This window comes from Pleurodeles waltl, chromosome 8, assembly GCF_031143425.1.
Source record: "Pleurodeles waltl isolate 20211129_DDA chromosome 8, aPleWal1.hap1.20221129, whole genome shotgun sequence".
Classification (NCBI taxonomy): Eukaryota; Metazoa; Chordata; class Amphibia; order Caudata; family Salamandridae; genus Pleurodeles; species Pleurodeles waltl.
In genome coordinates, this window is record NC_090447.1 from 399,396,213 (window position 1) to 399,415,658 (window position 19,446).

A 19,446-nucleotide genomic window follows, 5' to 3' on the forward strand; every position below is an offset into this window, starting at 1 on the left:
TGCAATCGGCATCTTGATGACCTTGCGCTTGCTCACTAGATTTCAAGTGGCAGGATGGGGTCAAATCCTGCTTAGCTCTCTTGATCTTGTGAAAAGACTTTGACTTAAACTTATTAGAAGACTCTGGCTGGGAAAAGGACTTTTTGCAAGAGTAGCCTCCAGACCGGGAATTAAATTGGTGCTGTCAGAAAAGTGACAAAGCAGAGAGTGCAGTTGCAGATCTAAGTCCAAAGGCGAGGGAAGAAAAGAACTGATACCAGCCCACAAGGATGGTGCTTGTATGTGGCTCGGCTTCACCACTTCCAAGGTTGCGTGGAGTTGCAGTAAAGCCACACAGCATCACCTGCCATTATGCAAGAGCATTGCAGGAGGATTCTCTGAGCAGAGACTTGCACCTGTGAATATTCTAAAAGCGAGAAATCTGTGGTTAGCAGTATCCATCAGAATGCCTGTTTAGTCACAGGCTCTTTATGGAAAGCTTTGGCGAGAGAGAGAGAAAGAGAAAGACAAATGAAAAAGCATATCTTTCACATATTACAGGTCATTACCAATTTACAACCACAAAAGAAACCAGGTGCCTCTTACTCCCACCAGAGTAGATTTACAGGCGATCCAATGACTGAGCATCTCTCCTACGCTTTAAACGTAAGCACAGAGCAAGAGTTCCAGGCAAAGGAGCAGAAGAGTGGGTGCAAAATGGATTTATAAGAGACCCAATGACCGAGCATCTCCCCTATGCTTTAGACATAGGCACAGAGCAAGAGTTACAGGCAATCCAAGAAGCAGGTACAAGTCTAACTTTTGCTTGAGCATGCACCCTGTGAACTGAGGCCACTTAGATATAAACTGGCATACCTTAGGCAGCACGATCATACAGTTAAAAAATATGCTTAAAAATATAAAAAAATTAGAAAAACAATCCTGCAAAGTTTCCCTGAAAAACGGAAATAAGTCCTAGGACATATCGCACATCCATGCAAGCACTTCTGACTTTACTACCTATGCCTTAATGCCTGTACTACCTATGCCTTAATGAAAGTATTCAGTACTGTAAAAAAGAAAGTGTCATTATAACCATAGGCTGAAGATGGATTGGACCAGCAATTAGTGTAAATAAATATGTGGTTTCCATAATGGTGGCTGCTCAAGCATCCTTAGGTCAATAAGGTCCAAGAAAACAGGGGAACCTCACAAAGTCAATAAACTAAGGTTTCTTGCAAATCGCCAAATCCTCTACAGTCTGCAATAAGGAGACTGTGGTTTTACATAAGATACCATAAAGGAGAACGAGTTGAGTGTTTTTTACTATTCAAAAGCAAACTAATAACTTTGTATTGGTAAAACACATCACTAGCATGCAATTTAATATTTCCTATACTTTCGAATGTAAGGGACCGGAAAAGGTTTAAACTTCCAAAAGTTAACTTCAGTGGTTATTTGGAATGTTATGCTCCTAAATTTATTTTGCTCAGTGCCTTTTCATACGTAAAGCACGACTTGAAGAGGATACTGCATCATATTGCACTTTTTCATTAACCATTCCAGCTGCTTTTCACTATTTAATGAGGACAGGCTGTTTTTACTTCTCGTGTAAGTTTTGAACATCAAATGTTAAGAACAACAGGAACCTAAGTGAAACACGTAGAACGCGAGGGACGCTGGACGCAATTACAAATTGTCATGAGCACAAAAAACTGAAACTACATAAAGTAGAACGCCCAATCATTCCATTAGCAGCACAAAATCCCAATCTTCACAGTGCAAGTGCAGCAAGACTAGTTTCAATTGCATGTATTGTGGAAAGCTATGGCAATTGTATACATGTTGAAATATGACCACAGATTCAATACATACCTTTTGACGTAAATCACACATTTTTGTGCACTTGCCTTACCTTTGTGTTTTGCTGCAGGTGATGGGGGTGCCTCAGCGAACACTTCGGGGGGAGCTGATTCGACTTGATCAAAATCTTTGTCCATGGCTTCTATTAGACTGTTGAGATCCGAGTCCTCTGAGCTGTGCCTGCTGCTTGCACACTCGGGGGGAGAGGAGATGCATGATGCTTGCTGTGGCAAAGAGCTTTCTGTCTGTGGCTCTTGTTGCAACTGAGGCACTGTTGGTAGTTGCTGTAACTGATGCTCTGGTAGGACTTGATAATTTTGCTGGTTTGGCTTGGGTCCCCGAGACTTTCTACCCACCATATGTCCCGGGATTGCTACATTAGAATCTGGGGCCATTTGGCCCGCTTTATTGGTGGAAGCAGTCTGTGTTAACGTCCTGCTTGTAAGGTTTGCACTGTTTTTGGATCTGACATTTTCTATATCGCCTGGAATTCTATTGCTTTGAAGATTTGAAGCAGAACTACACTGCTTGTGATTTCCTGCTGAAGATCTGTTTGAGGCAGTAACTCCACCATAAAACCCTCGGGCAGAGTTATGATTGGTATCAGATCCAAGGGAATTCAAGCTAAAGACAAGAAGAAAGAGGAAATATTAACCCTAGCAACAATCATTCCAGTGACATACTACCAAGATTGTTTTTATAGCACAACAAACAAAAGACAACTCACGAAGAGAAGAAATTATATAACTGGCAGTAACAAGGTTTACAATGAAATATGGATTTCTCCTGTGGTCTCTAGACAAACATCAACAGAAGCCAAATAGAGTTACTGTAATGCCCTTGCAAGTGACTGCACTAAGCATGGCTTGACCAACCTATGTATGATACGGTCAATTGCTACAATGCATTATATTTGTTCAGCACCCCATTAGTCACAGGGATACTCTGGCTCTATAGAAGAGACTCAATGGATAATTGGATTCCAAGACGTTTGATACCTAGTCTAAAGCAGTTCTTAACATAAAGTAAAGTCAGTTTTTAAAGATCTGAAAACTCCGGTGATGACGTTTTTCCACAAGCACAAGTTGGAAGGAGTTTCATAGCTTTGTGGCACCATCTCTGAAAAATCTTCCTCTTGGCGTGGTTAACTTGTATTCTGGCATTTTACATTTAAATCCAGACTAGAATTGAAGACTGAGGCAAAGCTCAGTGCAGTAACAGGTCTCACATACAGTGCATATGTATTTGACACAAAATGTGAGTTATGTTTTACAAACATATGTAAAGATTTTTTAAAGAAGTTGAGGAGTATGGCTGGTGGTTGAATTTAATGGCTGAACAAAGGTGGTGAAAAGGCTGACCTCAGGGTCACGAAGTCTAAATAGTCTATATATGATGATTCAAATCTGTTGCAATCTGGCTAGGTTTGAGCTGTGGAAATATCACATACATACATGCACACAAGCGCAGAAAGTGCATGCATTACTTACCAGTAATTGTTATTACTCTTAGCCCTATGCCTTTAAGTGGTGCGCTCCAGCACTGAAACCAGAAGGACAAGTTACTTACTTTCGGTAATGCCTTATCTGGTAGAGACAATATCTAGTGGCAGATTCCTTACATTAGAATGTCCTCCAGGTGTCAGTCTGCATCTGGGGATTTTTCCCAAGCAGTACCCCTGCATGCCGTTAAGTGGTATTGATTGGCTCCACGTCTGGCGATGACACGCCTGGTATGGCGTTGCGGGTCCTATTTAGCCACCACCCCGGTGGCCGTTAGTTTCTTTTCACAACTTTCCATGCCAGAAGAGCACAGCCATAAAGAAACAGACTACTAGTTTGTCAAAACTAAGGCTCTAGAAATCAGTTTGCAGAGCAGGGAGGATGGGTGGGTCGGTAAGAAATCTGCAACTAGATATTGTCTCTACCAGATACGGTGCTACTGAAGGTAAGTAACTTATCGATCTGATAGAGACATCAAGGCAGATTCCATACCTTAGAAGAGACACTGAAGCAAGACCAACCCCAGAGGTCGGTCTGTGAACCAAGATCATAGTAGAAGATCCTGCAGGACCAAATAGGCAAAGTGCCAATACCTACGGACCTGACTGCCCAGGCAGTAATGTTCCTTAAACGTGTGCAGAGTTGCCCACACTGTCGCCTGACAGATGTCAAGGACAGGAACTCCGGCATGCCAACACGGTGGCCGCAGCTTTAGCTCTAGCAGAATGAGCATGCAAACCCTTAGGGGGTTGCTTTTTGCGGAATAGCACATTTTAGTGCAGAGCACAACCAATCTGGATATGCTTCTCTTCGGCACTGCCCCACCTTTCCTCATACCCACATAAATAACAGAGTTGATCATCCATCCAGAACTCTCTGGTATGATCAAGGCAGAACACAAACAATCTTTTTGGGTCCAGTCAGTGGAGTCTCTCTTCTTCCTGAGAAGGATGCAGGGGCGCGTAAAAAATAGGCAAAGAGATGGATTGGCCTACATGGAAGGCCGTAACCACTTTTGGCAGAGAAGAGGCCCTAGTGCGAAGCACCACTTTATCAGGACAGGTGGAACGGTAGGGTGGCTTAGATGACAATGCCATACGCTCACTCACGCTGCAGGCAGATGTAATGGCCACAGGGAAGGCTGTTTTCAAAGTAAGAAGCCTGAGAGGACAATTGTGAAGAGGCTTGAAAGGAGCACACATCAGAAATGTCAAAACTAAAATCAAATCCCATTGAGGCATAATGAATGGAGATGGAGGAAACATATGACTAAGGCCTTTGAGGAAACCATTTACAATAGGAGAATTAAACAGGAAAGGTTTATCAGGCAACTGCAAAAATGCAGAAATGGCAGATAAATTACCTTTGACAGCACCCATAGTAGAGCCTTGCTGGGCCAAAGAAAGGAAAAAAAATAGGACCTCAGAGAACATGGAAGAAAAGGGGTCAGCAGACTTTTCTGTGCACAATGCCACAAAGTTCTTCCAATGACAGGCGTACACTGTTTTGGTGGAGGGAAGTATGGCTGCCAAGATTTTTTACAGACTTCAGGCAGAAGGTCAAAAGCTGTCAACTCTTGCTGCTGAAGTCGAGGAATGACTGGACTTCTTCTTATGCCTCGACTTACCCGATCTTCCCGAGGACATGAAGTAGGACAAAGACGAGGGGGGGACTCTGCGACCGATCTCGGGACGTTCCTCTCCAACAAGACTTGTGTGAAATCAAGCACCAGACCGTCATCAGCTTCAGGGACTGCTCCCACAAAGCCTCAGTATGCATGGTCTGTCACTTGGAGCACGACTTCGGGCTGTGGTTGCGCTCCAGGCACCAAAGGCACACGAGTTGCGGTTACGTCAAGACATTGCCCGATGACCGGACTCGCAGGGCTTGAAATCGGTCTTCCTGGAAGAAATACCTCAACAAAAAAAAAATCAATAAGACCAGTCAAAAATGACTGAGGGGTAGCTCTCTTCAGATTAGCACTGGCTTGCACAGAAAGAAAATAACTGACATAGGCGTGCCCGTGTGGCACCTATTTAGGACCCACAACGTCATATCCGGAGTGGACGAATCCAATGACGGATGCAGAATCGTTCAAAACCATCTAACAGTCTGCAGGGTTACTGTTCAAGAAAAATCTCTGCATCCCGACTGACGCCTAGGGGAAATTCTAAGGTAAGGAATGTGCGACTAGATGTCTCTATTAGATCTTTTTATTTAAATCAATGCTTCTGAAATCACTTAATGCCCTTCCAAGTATGGATACTATGGAAAGGAGGTGGATTGCCAGAATGCTTTTGGCATAACTAAGCCTCAATTAGACCTAAGCGCCGGATAAGCAGCAGGGTGGGTACAGTGGACTGACTCTAAAGAGGAGGAGCAGAACTAGAAGTAATACAAATCCATATTATGCAACATAGGCGTCCCTTTTCTTACCAAAGCCGCACTCAATTACACACTGAGTTCAGAAAACCAATACTGAAATCACTGACCTTTAACAGCAATTAGCAGTGTTGCTTCAGAACAAATATATAAGCGGATGCCATGCAGTCACACCTCAAATTCAACAAAAGGGAGGTCTTGCACCTCTGTCCGTAAAGTAACCCTCTCCCTTGTTGGAACAAACTGGAATATCCAAAGATAACACAACTAATACATTCTGAAGACTTCCTTGATGAATCTGACGCTGTAAATGTCACAAAGACACTAACAGATTAAAGCCATCTCAAATTTTAACTTATGCTAGTATTTAAATTCATACAAGAAAACTGTGAAGACTTATTGGAAAAATTAACTGCTATGGGACAGCATCAGGTCAGTGAGAACTTCCATTTGCCAATGGCGGCCCAGCACCACCCACTTTACTCTACTCTAAATATATAGCTAATTACTCCATTTGGGAACTTTGCCTTCCATGGTTGGCAAATCAGAGCAGGCAAGAATATGGCAAGGGATTTAAAACTCAGATACAGCATGAAACAGAAGCAACATTCAAACTCAATGTCAAGTCAGTGCTTTTTACTTACAGGGATGTGTAAAATTAGTCAGAATTATGATATAGGAAGAAAAATCAGAATATACTAGTAGTTTTGGGGTGGTGGTAAAATTCAGTTGTTTTCACAGCAACTCATATGTAAGGTTTTCTATTAGACTGATCAATGTTAACCCCATAGGATTGCTCTCAGGTAAGCTGTAAATCAACCTGGGCAAAAGGCGGGAAGACCTTTGCATACTACTAAGATGGACAGTGCAGGGCCAAGGGGGCGGAGCTTACAGGTGACTCGATCACCTGGGGCCCAGCCAAGTCTGCTGGGTGCCCCTGAGGACACCCAGTGTGCAATGTGACCGGAAGGGGACCCTCAAGGCCCCCGCGGTCCCAGCCGGCTCCTTGACTGCTGCAGGCATCACTACTGCACACAGGGAGATGCTAAATATGCAGCTGCCTATGTCCAGGAGCAATCATTTCATATCATTGTCTGCCAGGGAAAGAGATGAAACCTCTGCTTCCAGCACTTTGACAACTCTCACCTGCTGGAAGCGACTTGGAGGGAGCTGTCAAAGCTCCTGTCAAGTCAGAGCAAACAAATGTCCCAGGGGTGGGCACCCCGGGCATAGCAGGAACCAGCCCTGGGAGGTGGAGATAGCCAGGGCCATTAATAGCTCCACAAGGGGGGGGGGGATGAGAAAGGCTTGTGGGGGCCCCCCACATAAATTTGATATTCAGTCCCGGGGAAATGGGGGACCCTGGGACTGTGGAGGGAGGCCGCATGGGCCGACCCCATTACAAATAAAAAAAACTGTCCCAGTGAGGTGGCAGTCCCGGAGCTAACATAAGCCCTAGGAGGTGGGGTGCCATGCACCACCCTCCTATTTTAAGCCCCCAATGCACCCGGGACCTGACTCACCTGGGGGCAGAATAAAAGAAAAAGGTCAGGAGACCACCCTTTTAAAAAAAAAAAAAGAAGAAAAAAAAGAAATCTCAGAAAAATCTGCGGATCTGGATTTTTAGCTCTGGTGGGGTCTGTGAGGACCCCTAGACCAAGGCTGGGGGCTCAGGGTCGTTTTTATTTTTTAAAACATTTTCTGGGACTCGGCTGAAGCAGAGGCCCCAGGAGCTCCTAACACTTCCTTGTTGAAGCCAATCAGATATTACCACGGGGACAGTTGGATCCGTGGAGGATCCATATTGCTAAACATCTATGTGTTTTTAAACTCTAATATCGCAAAACTACTGAACAAAATCACATAAAGCGCCATCTGCTGAACAGGATCTAGCAGTCTGCCATATTTGGTGTAATTAAGTTCGGCGGTTTCGGCTGTAGGCCTGTCTAATGACCCTATGGGGAAATTAATGGGGAAAACTGATTTTGGGACCTCCTTTTTCTCTGCCCCTGCTTGACCAATCACCCCGAAACTTTCAGGACAGCAGCTGAACCAACTGTCATATTAGGTTTGAGAATTTCATGAAGATTTGTCAAGCGGCACCAAAGTTATTGGCAAAACAGAAAAACGCTCTTCCTATGGAAACTAGGTCTAACTATAACTACGTACTGGCGACCTCCATAAATTATGCAAAACAGGAAGGCAGGGAACTCTAAGTAGTTACCAAGCTTAGGTGAGAAGCAGCTCATTTATATGGAGCATCCTACAACACCATTGACACTCTGAATCTGAAATGTATTTTTTTCTAGCAGATTTTAAGCACAGGATTAGTGCAGTGACATCCACGCTGAGTTAAAAAGTGATAAAGCCTTTTGCCATTTTTACAGCAAAGTCTTTAAGCATAGTATTAGCACAGTGCCATCCACACTGAGCTGAAACAGAACAGCCTTTCACCACTCCAAGCACAGTATTATAGCTTTGGGTTGATAAAATACCATCCAAGCCAAACTAGAATGAACCAAAGCCACCCCTGACATTTGTTTTGCTCTAGTAAGAGCTCATCAGAGATGTATAGCTTTGTCCAGATAGAAGGGAGGACCCAGCAAAAGTCAAGACAATACCCTTTTTCAAGCTTAGAAAAAGCGGGTTGCCATTTTCCCCATGTGCAGGGATAGCTTTTATTCATTCAGGGTTCGCATGCATAGCACTGCCCTAAAAGCTCTGCTAGAAATACAGACATTTAAGGTGAGCTGCTTTCTGCCTAAACTTTGCAACTTCTCAGAATATCATCCAGCCTTTTTTTGCACACATTCATATATATATATTCACTAAAACATCAAAGGTTAAAGTGACGTTATAGTTAGGAATTGAAACTATGTCTTACTTTACATTAAAAATCTTATAAATTCACAAAAAAATCAAGCTTAAAGAGATGTTACACTTAGATGGAAACGATAGTTAAAACATACCATTTTAAATGAACAAAACCACTGAAATTCACTAGATAAACTTATCTGAAGTAACTATAGCTCATACACTAAAGTAACTATACCTCACAACCCTGCAATGCACATCCCGGTCATCAATTATATTTTTTTTCCAGATGCTGCACTCCTGATATCAGTGATTTCATAGATCACGACATGAGTGATGTAATATGTGGGACAATTAGCAGTGCATGGCGAGGGCCCACCATGCCGAAGCCCCACTGTGCTTGGCTTATGCACTATAGGGCACTGGGTTGAGTATCAAAAGTCCCACTGGTGCACATGGCTGAATAATTTTTCATTTTAAGTAAGGAAGAGCTTCTGACTTTGCCAGATTGTAATTTAAAAAAATTGTAATATTATTTTATTTTAAACAATGTAACCTATATTTCCAAGTTTTTTAAACAGTTTACAGACTGCAAATGCAGCCTTAAATCCAACCACAAGAGGGCTCTGCACTGAAAAGCCTAAAGATCCAGCTAGGAGTGCTTTAAACAAAATTGCTGGGGGCTGCTGCACTCCCTGCAGCCCTCACACATCACCAAGCTGCAAACTTTTTTTTCTTTTTTTTAAAAGTATTAACAGTTCTTGCAACAGTCCTTCAAGTAGCAGTGAATAATACATGAGCGGCTCCTTAAGCTAATTTATTATTCACTTACTGTCAAGACCCGTCATTTCTTTTCATATGTGGGCATCCTGGTGCCCACTCAAGGAATCCACATCTCAAATATAGGGGATGGAGAGGAGGGTAGTGAGGGGATCCACCGGGCCCGAGGTGCCGAGCAGGCTTCCGTGACAGGACCCAGCCCTTTTCTGTTAAATATCTTGTGGTTGCCCCGATGCCCACCCGGATGCCCTAATGCCACCTTTGGGACTGCAATTCTGTTCCCCGCCCAAGAGTGCTGGTAGGGTATGCCCGCACTCTCCCCAGCAGGGAAACGCAGTGTGTTGGGAAGGACTTCCCAGGATACTGTTAAGTATCTACCTTGAGGGATGAGGTCCCTGGGACTTTCTAGGCTCTGGGAGGTGCACCACCCTCCACTTTTCACTATTATGTTGGGCCACAGTGTCCCATGGGCCTTGGCCCACCCCATGGTCATTTTAATTAAAAAAATTATGGTGGCCTTCATTTTGTTAGTTCCCCCATGATTTAGCAAAAGTAGTGTGGGATTGCGGCAAAAAAATAAAAAAGAAATTAAAAAACAAAAAACAAATTTGTTACTTACATTCAGTAACGTCCTTTCTCGTGGACACTAACTGCAGATTCCTCACCTTGAGAAAATTTCCAGGTGCCAGATTGGTTTAGAAAATGTAGTGATCCTGCATTCTGGCAGGTGGCACGGTGGGGCTCTGGAACTGACACCATCTGGCTCAATGAGTGACAAAAGTAGCCACATTAAGTGCCACCCGTGCTTGCTGACATCAGTTTCTTTGATTAACCCACCCACACACTCAGACCTGAGTGCAGATTCCTAAATTGGGATCTGTTTAGATGGACCACAGAACAGGAAGGTGGGAGAGCAGTGAGGAATATGCAGGTAGTGTCTCCAAATGAAAAAGCACTACCGAAGGCAAGCCGCCTGTTTTTTTGATGGATACTGCTAACCTCAGACTCCTCACCTTGTGAATAAATACCAAAGCAGTACCACCCAAAGTCGTGGGCCTGTGCAATGCCTCAGACTAAAGTCCTGCAGGACAAAGTGGGCAAAATGCATCTCTATATAAAGATTTGACTGTCAAGACAGTAGTGTTACGTGAATGTGTGCAACGTTCCCAACTTAACTGCCTGACATATAGCCAGGATAAAAAAAAAGAGCCAGGATAGCAGCTTCGCGTGTAGTATCTTTAGCACTAGTGCGGTGAGCCTGTAGGTCTTCTGGAGGCTGCTTCTGAGCCAATGCATACCAGCTTTTCATGCTGAGGACTATCCATCAAGAGATGGTCTATATTTGCAGCGCCTTGGCCTCCATTGCCCCTGCAAAACCTACAAAGAGCTCATGTCTTCTTTGGTATGATCTATGTAAAAGCTGAGGGCTCTTGTGGGGTTCCAGTGATGAAGTCTCTGTCTTTCAAGAGATGAAGCGGAGAGGTTTGTCTGAAGTGAAAAGGCATCACCACCTTTGGCAGCAATGCCACTCGCGCCTTGAGCATCAATTTGTTTGGAAAAAAGCAGAATAAGGAGGCTAGTCCGAGGGGGCCCAAAGTGAACTCACCAAGCATGTTGATGTTATTGCCACCAGATGAAATGAACAATTGTGCATTAGTCTGAAAGGGGCGTGCATTAGGAAAGGTGAGGACTAAATTCAAGTCTCACTGTGGCATTACACAGGGCGTTGGTGAAAATATATGCTGCAAAACTTTTATCAAACACATCACAACCATTGAATAGAACAAAGGTAATTGGTCCGGCAAACATAAAAAGGCTGACAGAACCAACAAGCAACCATTAGATGTAGAGCACAGCCTTTTTTGGGCCAAAAACAAAGCAACCAACAACGTGTCTGACAGTTTTGTCTGCATGTGCCCGACAGGCACTACACATCTCCAAAAACATGCCCCAGTCCCCTGCAGATACAGAGCCCCTGGGAAGGTGCCAGATCACCAGTATGACATCAACGATCTCAAGGGATATTTAAAGAACTCAACTGCCACCACTTAATCTGCACGCATAGAGATGCAGATTCCGCAGGCTCAGTTGTAAGGTCCTGCCCTGTTGCTGCAACAGGAGAATTTCCCCACAGCAGAAGTCTGAACAGAGGGAAGATGCTCAAGTCTTGAGGTTCTGGGTACCACATTCTCCTGGCCCAATCTAGTGCCTCTAGGATGACTTGATCATTCCTAATCATCTTCATAATTTGGGGCAGAGAGATAGTGTGCAGAATTTGTCTCAGAGAGTTTTCTGCGGACCTCCAGTACATAAAAGTGCCTAAATTGCACATTATCGGCGGCGGTGATCAGATCTAGCCAAAGTTCTCCACACTGTTGGAAGATGACCATGTGATCTTGCTAGGCATTGTCGAATTAGTTTGCCGCCCTGGTGTTTAAAGATTCCGTGTAGTGCAACACCTGAGAAACCCCCGGATGATCCAGCCAGCTACACAGGCATATAACTTCCAGGTAAGGAACTCTGGACCCCATACCACCCTCTTTGCTTCAGTACTACATGACAGTAATGTTGTTAATGGGAACCTGCACCAGCCTACCTTTGATAGCAGAAAGGAAGGCCTTTAATGCCAGACAAATCTAGCCACAACTCCAGCAAATGATGTGGAATTGAGCCTCTGTCTGAGACCACAGCCCTATGACATCCACCTTTCTAAGATGTACTCTATAACATAGCAGTCACCATCATGCTGGGGCAAGGATAGGGGTATGCAGCTTGTTTAATTGTGGAAAACCTGCTGCTACTGCTGATCTTTTGATACCTGGTCGTCCAACGGGGCGTAGTAGCCTAGTAGCCCAAGAAGCCTCAGGGCCATTCTCACATACCCTGAAAGGAACTTGAGGCACCAAATGTCCTAGACTTACTGGTTTAGAGGAAAAAGACTCAGAACTGAATAGTATCCAGGATGGCTCTTGATGAAGGACCCACAGCAAAGGAGTCAGGTGTGAATTCGGCAGGCTGACTGCTCACCCCAATGATGTCAAGTGGTTCACATCTGGAGGTAATTCACAACTGACAATGGAGATTCAGTCTTCAAAAGCCAGTTGTTGAGGTAGAAGAAGACTGGTAACCCCACCCTATGTGGATGGGCTGCAACCATTTCCATCATTTTTAATAACACCCTCAACAGCGCTGGTTGTGGCCAAAAGGGAGCACTGCTGTGAGGTCGACGATGGACCCAGGAACTTGGAGGTGAATCAGGATTAGAGATGGAATCTGCTACTCTGTGGAGCGGAGATCGAGGGGGCAGGACTTCCGCTATAAGGGTGGGCCATTATGAAGGTCCTGTAAGATTCTTTCCTTCGGGATGGAATCTTGAAGAAGGCTGGGAGTCTAGCAGAAAAAGCAAGATCATTTTTTTGTTCCCAGATGTGTGCACATTGACACAGGGCCATAGGCAAGAACTTCAGGTGGTGTGGAAAGCCTTGTGTGATACTTTCAGTGTGGTATCCGGCTCAATTCAGAATAGGAAAGAGCATTAAACATATGGCTTCTTCCTTACCTAGGCAACTTGTTTTTTCCCCAGGAGAGCACTAAGTTTGTCCAGTCCTGAAAATGTTACAATTGATAAAGTTGGTGGTATACTTCAGGCAGATCCCTTGCTTGAGGACTTCATGTGGGCCACTATGGCCCAGCAGAAGATAGGGATACCTCTCCTTTGGTAACCTTTTGTTTGGTAAATAGTTTGTCTCTCTTGGGTCTGCAGCGACTTTGAAATTCACTTCTCTCAATGTACATAGGTGACGTAAAAAATGTATGTTCTCTGGTAACCTGGTAATGGTTTCTGACACCCTTTTGCAGCATTTAAAGCTTAGGTCTATGGTAGGAATCACAATACATGGCAGAATTTACTGTACGTTTGGATCTTTGTTTTGAGTCAAAAGAAAAAAATACAAAAACTGAAGGAGCAGAATTGCTCAGTATGGAGTGACATTATGGCATCAGCCATGACTTAGTCTCAAACAAGAGATGAGCAACAACATTTAACAACTGATTAATATGTATATTTCTCTTTACACTGGAATACAATCCTGTAATGTAATGCACACCAAGTGGTAGTGAAACCAAAACTTACAGACTGGGCTAATGATGTTTTCCTGAAATGAGCATCAGGATGGGTGTGATTCTAAAATCAACAGGTCATTATTTAATCAGTAGTGAGGAAATAATGCAATTTAAAAGAAATTAGATAATCACTACCTAAACAACCATGAATTTCATCACAAGACAAGAGGCTAATATTATGCATTAATCTTTTAATGCTACTCCACACAGCCACACTTGAAAGTACATTACAAGCATAAAGGAATACAGTCTAGAATTAATCCATAGCAACATATGGACGGTCGATGCACAGAACATCATCCTCTTTTGAATGCTGCTCCTTCACAAGAAAAGTAGCACTTCATGTATCTTTCTATATTATAGTCTTTGCTCCCTTAATTTGAACCTTTATCCCTTGTTTAAGAATAATGTTAAACCTCTTGTTTCTAGTCTAAGGAAGTGTACTTTGCCATTTGCTTATTTTCTTGTTCTCCTCTTTCTGTGTCATCTCAATCGCACGGCTTTTCCTCCCTGCAGAATCTGCTTCCTGACTTTGACGTACTGCGACTTGCATGCCGACTATAGCTTTTGAAACTAGAGCTTTGTAGCTTTTACAAACCTGATTAACTGGATTTCAGTATGCTGCAGGCATTCATAGCGGCCTGCAGCATGATCTGTGCACAGCAGATTCCGATTTTGGAAACTCATACAGCCTCTACCCATAAAAGCTACATCTCACACTTGCGTGTTCTTGCGAGTTTAGAAACCATCTTGCAATGGACTTAAAGCCTTTATTTCAATGTTCTCATTCTGGTGCATTATGTAAGACTGCATCTGTCACACTTGACTGTTAGTTTCCTTTCTCCTAGCTGATTTGACGTCCAGATGGTCTGCCGTCCTCCTGTCAGTAACGCAACCATTCCTATATTATAGCCGCTGTTACACACTTGTAGCAATAATTAATTCTGCCTACTAATCCTCATTATAGCCTTTCTAAGGTGCATCCTACAATATTATAGATTCTGTGTTTTTACCAAAAACTAATAATAAAATTTACAATGTCTGACAACGGAGAACACTCCACTGTGATTCCAGATGGTAAGGTTAACGAAGAGCTAATCAGGAAGCTCTTTCAACACGAAATGCATTCTTGTCTTTCAGAGACTATTAATGAAATAATGAGCAAAAAACGGTAGAACAAAAGTTCTGATTATGAGACCTGCTCCACATCCGATTCAAATAACAAAGGCGGAAAAAAGAAAAGAAAAACAAAAACATATGGTGAAACAGCATCTACAGTCTATTTTAATGGAAGGTCAAAGCAACTTTAAAAAGACTGTCAGTCCAAAGACCTCAAAAAGAGTGGGGTCCTCTGCAGCACAAATGAACTGGGTGACCCTAGCGCCACACAACAAATAAGTACTTTAGATCTAGAGCTTGGGGGGGGGGGGGGGTCGCACGATTATGAAGAAGACATGTAAAATGTGTACGTACTTGATCATGATCAAGTAGAGTTGGATAGGAATGAACTCTTTAATGAAGAATCGTCCCCTTCAACTTCAAAGGATATCATACAAATCACTTTGGGAGAGGAGATGTTTTCTCCCCACAATATCAGACAGACACCCAAGGAGCTCAGAATGGTTGCCCATGAAGCATGTGGGGAATTTCATTAAAAGATGGATAAGAAACCTACTTGAAAAAGACCCATGCAACGTACTTAAAACCGATTGTTCACGACCAGTGATCCAAGATAAGGTGTGTCTAACTCCCACCCTAGACTCTGAATTTATCACCTTCCTATTTAAGATGGGATGAGACCCACGAAAAAGCCTTAAGAGGTCCCTGAAACTTTGCCAATATCGTCTGTTGGACATAGCTGGTCCTCTGGCAAGGATAATAGATATGTCCGAAGAGGTGCACATTAAAGGTCTACCCCTATTGATTTGGATCTTCTGTGAGGAAGAAGCCAGTGGACCATGGTTCTTTTGGGCAATGCCAATGCTGGGCTTAACTCTGAAAGGCGCAAAGCAGTGCGCCTCAAAAGGAACCCTAAGCTTGGAGATTAGGCAAAGAAAGAGACCTCTGAAAACCCTAAAAGTTTACTCTTTGGGGACAACACGGTTAAGAGCCTGGGAAAATACATGGCCACATTCACTAAGCTTGATAAACCTCAAAGTAATATTCGCAGGGCTGGCAGAAGGGGACTTTGTCAACCGAAACCTCGAAAGGTCCCAAATCAACAGTTCCAGAAGTTACCAAACCGGTACCCAGTCTAACTTCTACCCACAGAAGGGGCGTTATCAGCGATCAAGGAAAAGGAGAAGCTGTTGGTTAGCTTCCCCACTCCAGGGTGAGTAGCATCAACTATCTTCCTTCTTCCCATGAAAGTGTGGGGGGCTTCCTCAAGTATTTTTTCCAGGCCTGGGAAACTACTACTCAGGATCCTTGGCTAATACAAACAATACAAGGCTTAAAAATAGAATTTGGGGAAATTAACTCTCAATCTTTCAATCCAAAAGAAATTCTTTTAAAAACAAAACAACCGCTAATTGTAAACAAAAAGGTAGAATCTATGCCAATAAAAAGTGCCATCCGTGAAGTACTAGAAAACAGAGTATTCACCAGCACACCTTTTCTCTGAGAGAAAAAAGCCTAAGGTTGGAGACCTGTGATAAATCTCCAAGATTTAAACAAGTTCTTAATTTACAGTCACTTCAAATTGGAAGGGATCCATCTTTTAGGAGACCTATTACTAAAGGACGACTAGTTAGTCAAGTTGGATCTGAAGGATGTCTATGTCACGATCACCATGGCCATATAGTCCCAACCCTATCTTCAGTTCATCTGGCAAAATCACCTGTATCAGTTTTGCTCTCTCCCATTCGAACTCTCTTCAGCTCTTTGGTGCTTTACCAAGGTAATGAGACTAGTAGCTTTGTATCTCAGGGAAAGGGGTGTTAGAATGATTGTTTATGTAGACATTTTGATAATGTCTAAAAGTTATTTACAGGTTATGGAGGGCTTGAAACTGGTCTTGTCCCTGCTGGAAAGTTTGGGTTTTATAATCAACAAAGAGAAATCAGTTCTTATCCCTTCCCATTCTCTGGAATTTCTAGGTTTTACAATAGATACTGTAAACGTCATTCTTCTTCTTCCCTTGAAGATCATCAACAAAATTCAGAAAGAAATAAGATATGTTCTCAGTCGGGATTCTTTAACTCAGAGAGTGGGCAAGACGTTTAGGCCTATTACCATGCTATTATCTATCTTACTATCTATACAGGCTATTTTGCAGGGCCCCTTAGACTACCGTGCCGTAGAGAGGATGCAAGCGAGAGCTCTTCGTTCAGGTCTTTGGTATGGGGGCAGAGTTTCACTAGAACAGGCAGCTAAGACAGAGCTGACTTGGTACCTCGACGTTTAGTTGCTTCAAATGGTTGAGCAATGTTTGGTTGCTCTCCAGATTTCATTCTGGAATCGGATGCAAGCCTGACTGGTTGGGGTGCGCGTCTGGGTGTTCTGGAGACTGGCAGATTATGGTCTAAAGCAGGGTGACTACATCATATAAATGATTTAGAATTAACTGTAGGACTTTACGCTCTCATGAGTTTCAAACATTGCTTGCAAGGCAGAGCAGTATCACTGAAAATGGACAATGTCTCTGCGGTAGCTTATATAAATCGTCTACAGGTACCAAATCCTTGGATCTAGCAATTTTAACAAAGAAACTTTGGCTTTTTGGTCTAGAACACAAGATCAGCCTAAGGGTGGAGCATTTTTCTGGGAAGGTGAATGTTTCTGCGGATTGTAATTCAAGATTTTTAAAGGACTACAACAACTGGAAACTGAAACAAATGTGTTTCGGGAATATATTCCATATTTGGGGTCCAATAGAGATAGATCTACAGGGAGTGCAGAATTATTAGGCAAATTAGTATTTTGACCACATCATCCTCTTTATGCATGTTGTCTTACTCCAAGCTGTATAGGCTCGAAAGCCTACTACAATTAAGCATATTAGGTGATGTGCATCTCGGTAATGAGAAGGGGTGTGGTCTAATGACATCAACACCCTATATCAGGTGTGCATAATTATTATGCAACTTCCTTTCCTTTGGCAAAATGGGTCAAAAGAAGGACTTGACAGGCTCAGAAAAGTCAAAAATAGTGAGATATCTTGCAGAGGGATGCAGCACTCTTAAAATTGCAAAGCTTCTGAAGCGTGATCATCGAACAATCAAGCGTTTCATTCAAAATAGTCAACAGGGTCGCAAGAAGCGTGTGGAAAAACCAAGGCGCAAAATAACTGCCCATGAACTGAGAAAAGTCAAGCGTGCAGCTGCCACTATGCCACTTGCCACCAGTTTGGCCATATTTCAGAGCTGCAACATCACTGGAGTGCCCAAAAGCACAAGGTGTGCAATACTCAGAGACATGGCCAAGGTAAGAAAGGCTGAAAGACGACCACCACTGAACAAGACACACAAGCTGAAACGTCAAGACTGGGCCAAGAAATATCTCAAGACTGATTTTTCTAAGGTTTTATGGACTGATGAAATGAGAGTGTGTCTTGATGGGCCAGATGGATGGGCCCGTGGCTGGATTGGTAAAGGGCAGAGAGCTCCAGTCCGACTCAGACGCCAGCAAGGTGGAGGTGGAGTACTGGTTTGGGCTGGTATCATCAAAGATGAGCTTGTGGGGCCTTTTCGGGTTGAGGATGGAGTCAAGCTCAACTCCCAGTCCTACTGCCAGTTCCTGGAAGACACCTTCTTCAAGCAGTGGTACAGGAAGAAGTCTGCATCCTTCAAGAAAAACATGATTTTCATGCAGGACAATGCTCCATCACACGCGTCCAAGTACTCCACAGCGTGGCTGGCAAGAAAGGGTATAAAAGAAGGAAATCTAATGACATGGCCTCCTTGTTCACCTGATCTGAACCCCATTGAGAACCTGTGGTCCATCATCAAATGTGAGATTTACAAGGAGGGAAAACAGTACACCTCTCTGAACAGTGTCTGGGAGGCTGTGGTTGCTGCTGCACGCAATGTTGATGGTGAACAGATCAAAACACTGACAGAATCCATGGATGGCAGGCTTTTGAGTGTCCTTGCAAAGAAAGGTGGCTATATTGGTCACTGATTTGTTTTTGTTTTGTTTTTGAATGTCAGAAATGTATATTTGTGAATGTTGAGATGTTATATTGGTTTCACTGGTAATAATAAATAATGGAAATGGGTATATATTTGTTTTTTGTTAAGTTGCCTAATAATTATGCACAGTAATAGTCACCTGCACACACAGATATCCCCCTAACATAGCTAAAACTAAAAACAAACTAAAAACTACTTCCAAAAATATTCAGCTTTGATATTAATGAGTTTTTTGGGTTCATTGAGAACATGGTTGTTGTTCAATAATAAAATTAATCCTCAAAAATACAACTTGCCTAACAATTCTGCACTCCCTGTATTTGCGAGCAGACTAACCTTTCAACTGAAGAAATACTGCAGCTGGATGCCAGACCTGGGTGCGCTGGCAGTAAATGCATTTCAGACTTGGAAGGGAATGAAAACTTATGCTTTCCATCCATTCAAAAAGATCGAGAGAGCCCTTCAGAAAGTGGGAAAGGCACCCTAATTCTAATAACTCAGTTTTGGGTTTCACAAACGTGGTTTCCAATGACTTTGGAACTCACTTGCGACATTCCATTCTTTCTTCCTGCCACAGAGGGTCTTCTGAAAGACATAGATGGAGGGGAACACCCAACAGTGCAAACAGGGACGTCGAACCTTCTTCAATGGAAGGTGTCAGGCAACCATCTGAGTTGTCAGGCCTTTTGGGAAGAGCTGCGGAGCTTCACGAAGAGTCTTGGGCTCCCTCCAGGAACTCAGTCTAGATATAAGGGGATCTGGAAGATCTGGGTAGTTGGTGCTTGAAAAGGGGCTTGGATCCCGTGGAGGCTGCTGTAGTTGAAATGCATAATGTCCTTGTAATTTGTTTTGATAAGGGTCTAAGTTATAGG

The 19,446-nt window shown here is 43.2% G+C and overlaps 1 protein-coding gene across 2 annotated transcripts in view; it reads right to left on the reverse strand.

Annotated features, from left to right (window-relative positions):
* TMEM131 (transmembrane protein 131) overlaps window positions 1-19,446 on the reverse strand; it is an 892,454-nt gene that overhangs the window by 222,271 nt on the left and 650,737 nt on the right. For both annotated transcript variants that reach the window (XM_069204268.1, XM_069204267.1), the window contains exon 31: window positions 1,895-2,466. In XM_069204268.1, the coding sequence (XP_069060369.1) occupies window positions 1,895-2,466 (572 nt within the window). The remainder of the gene's footprint in view (window positions 1-1,894; window positions 2,467-19,446) is intronic.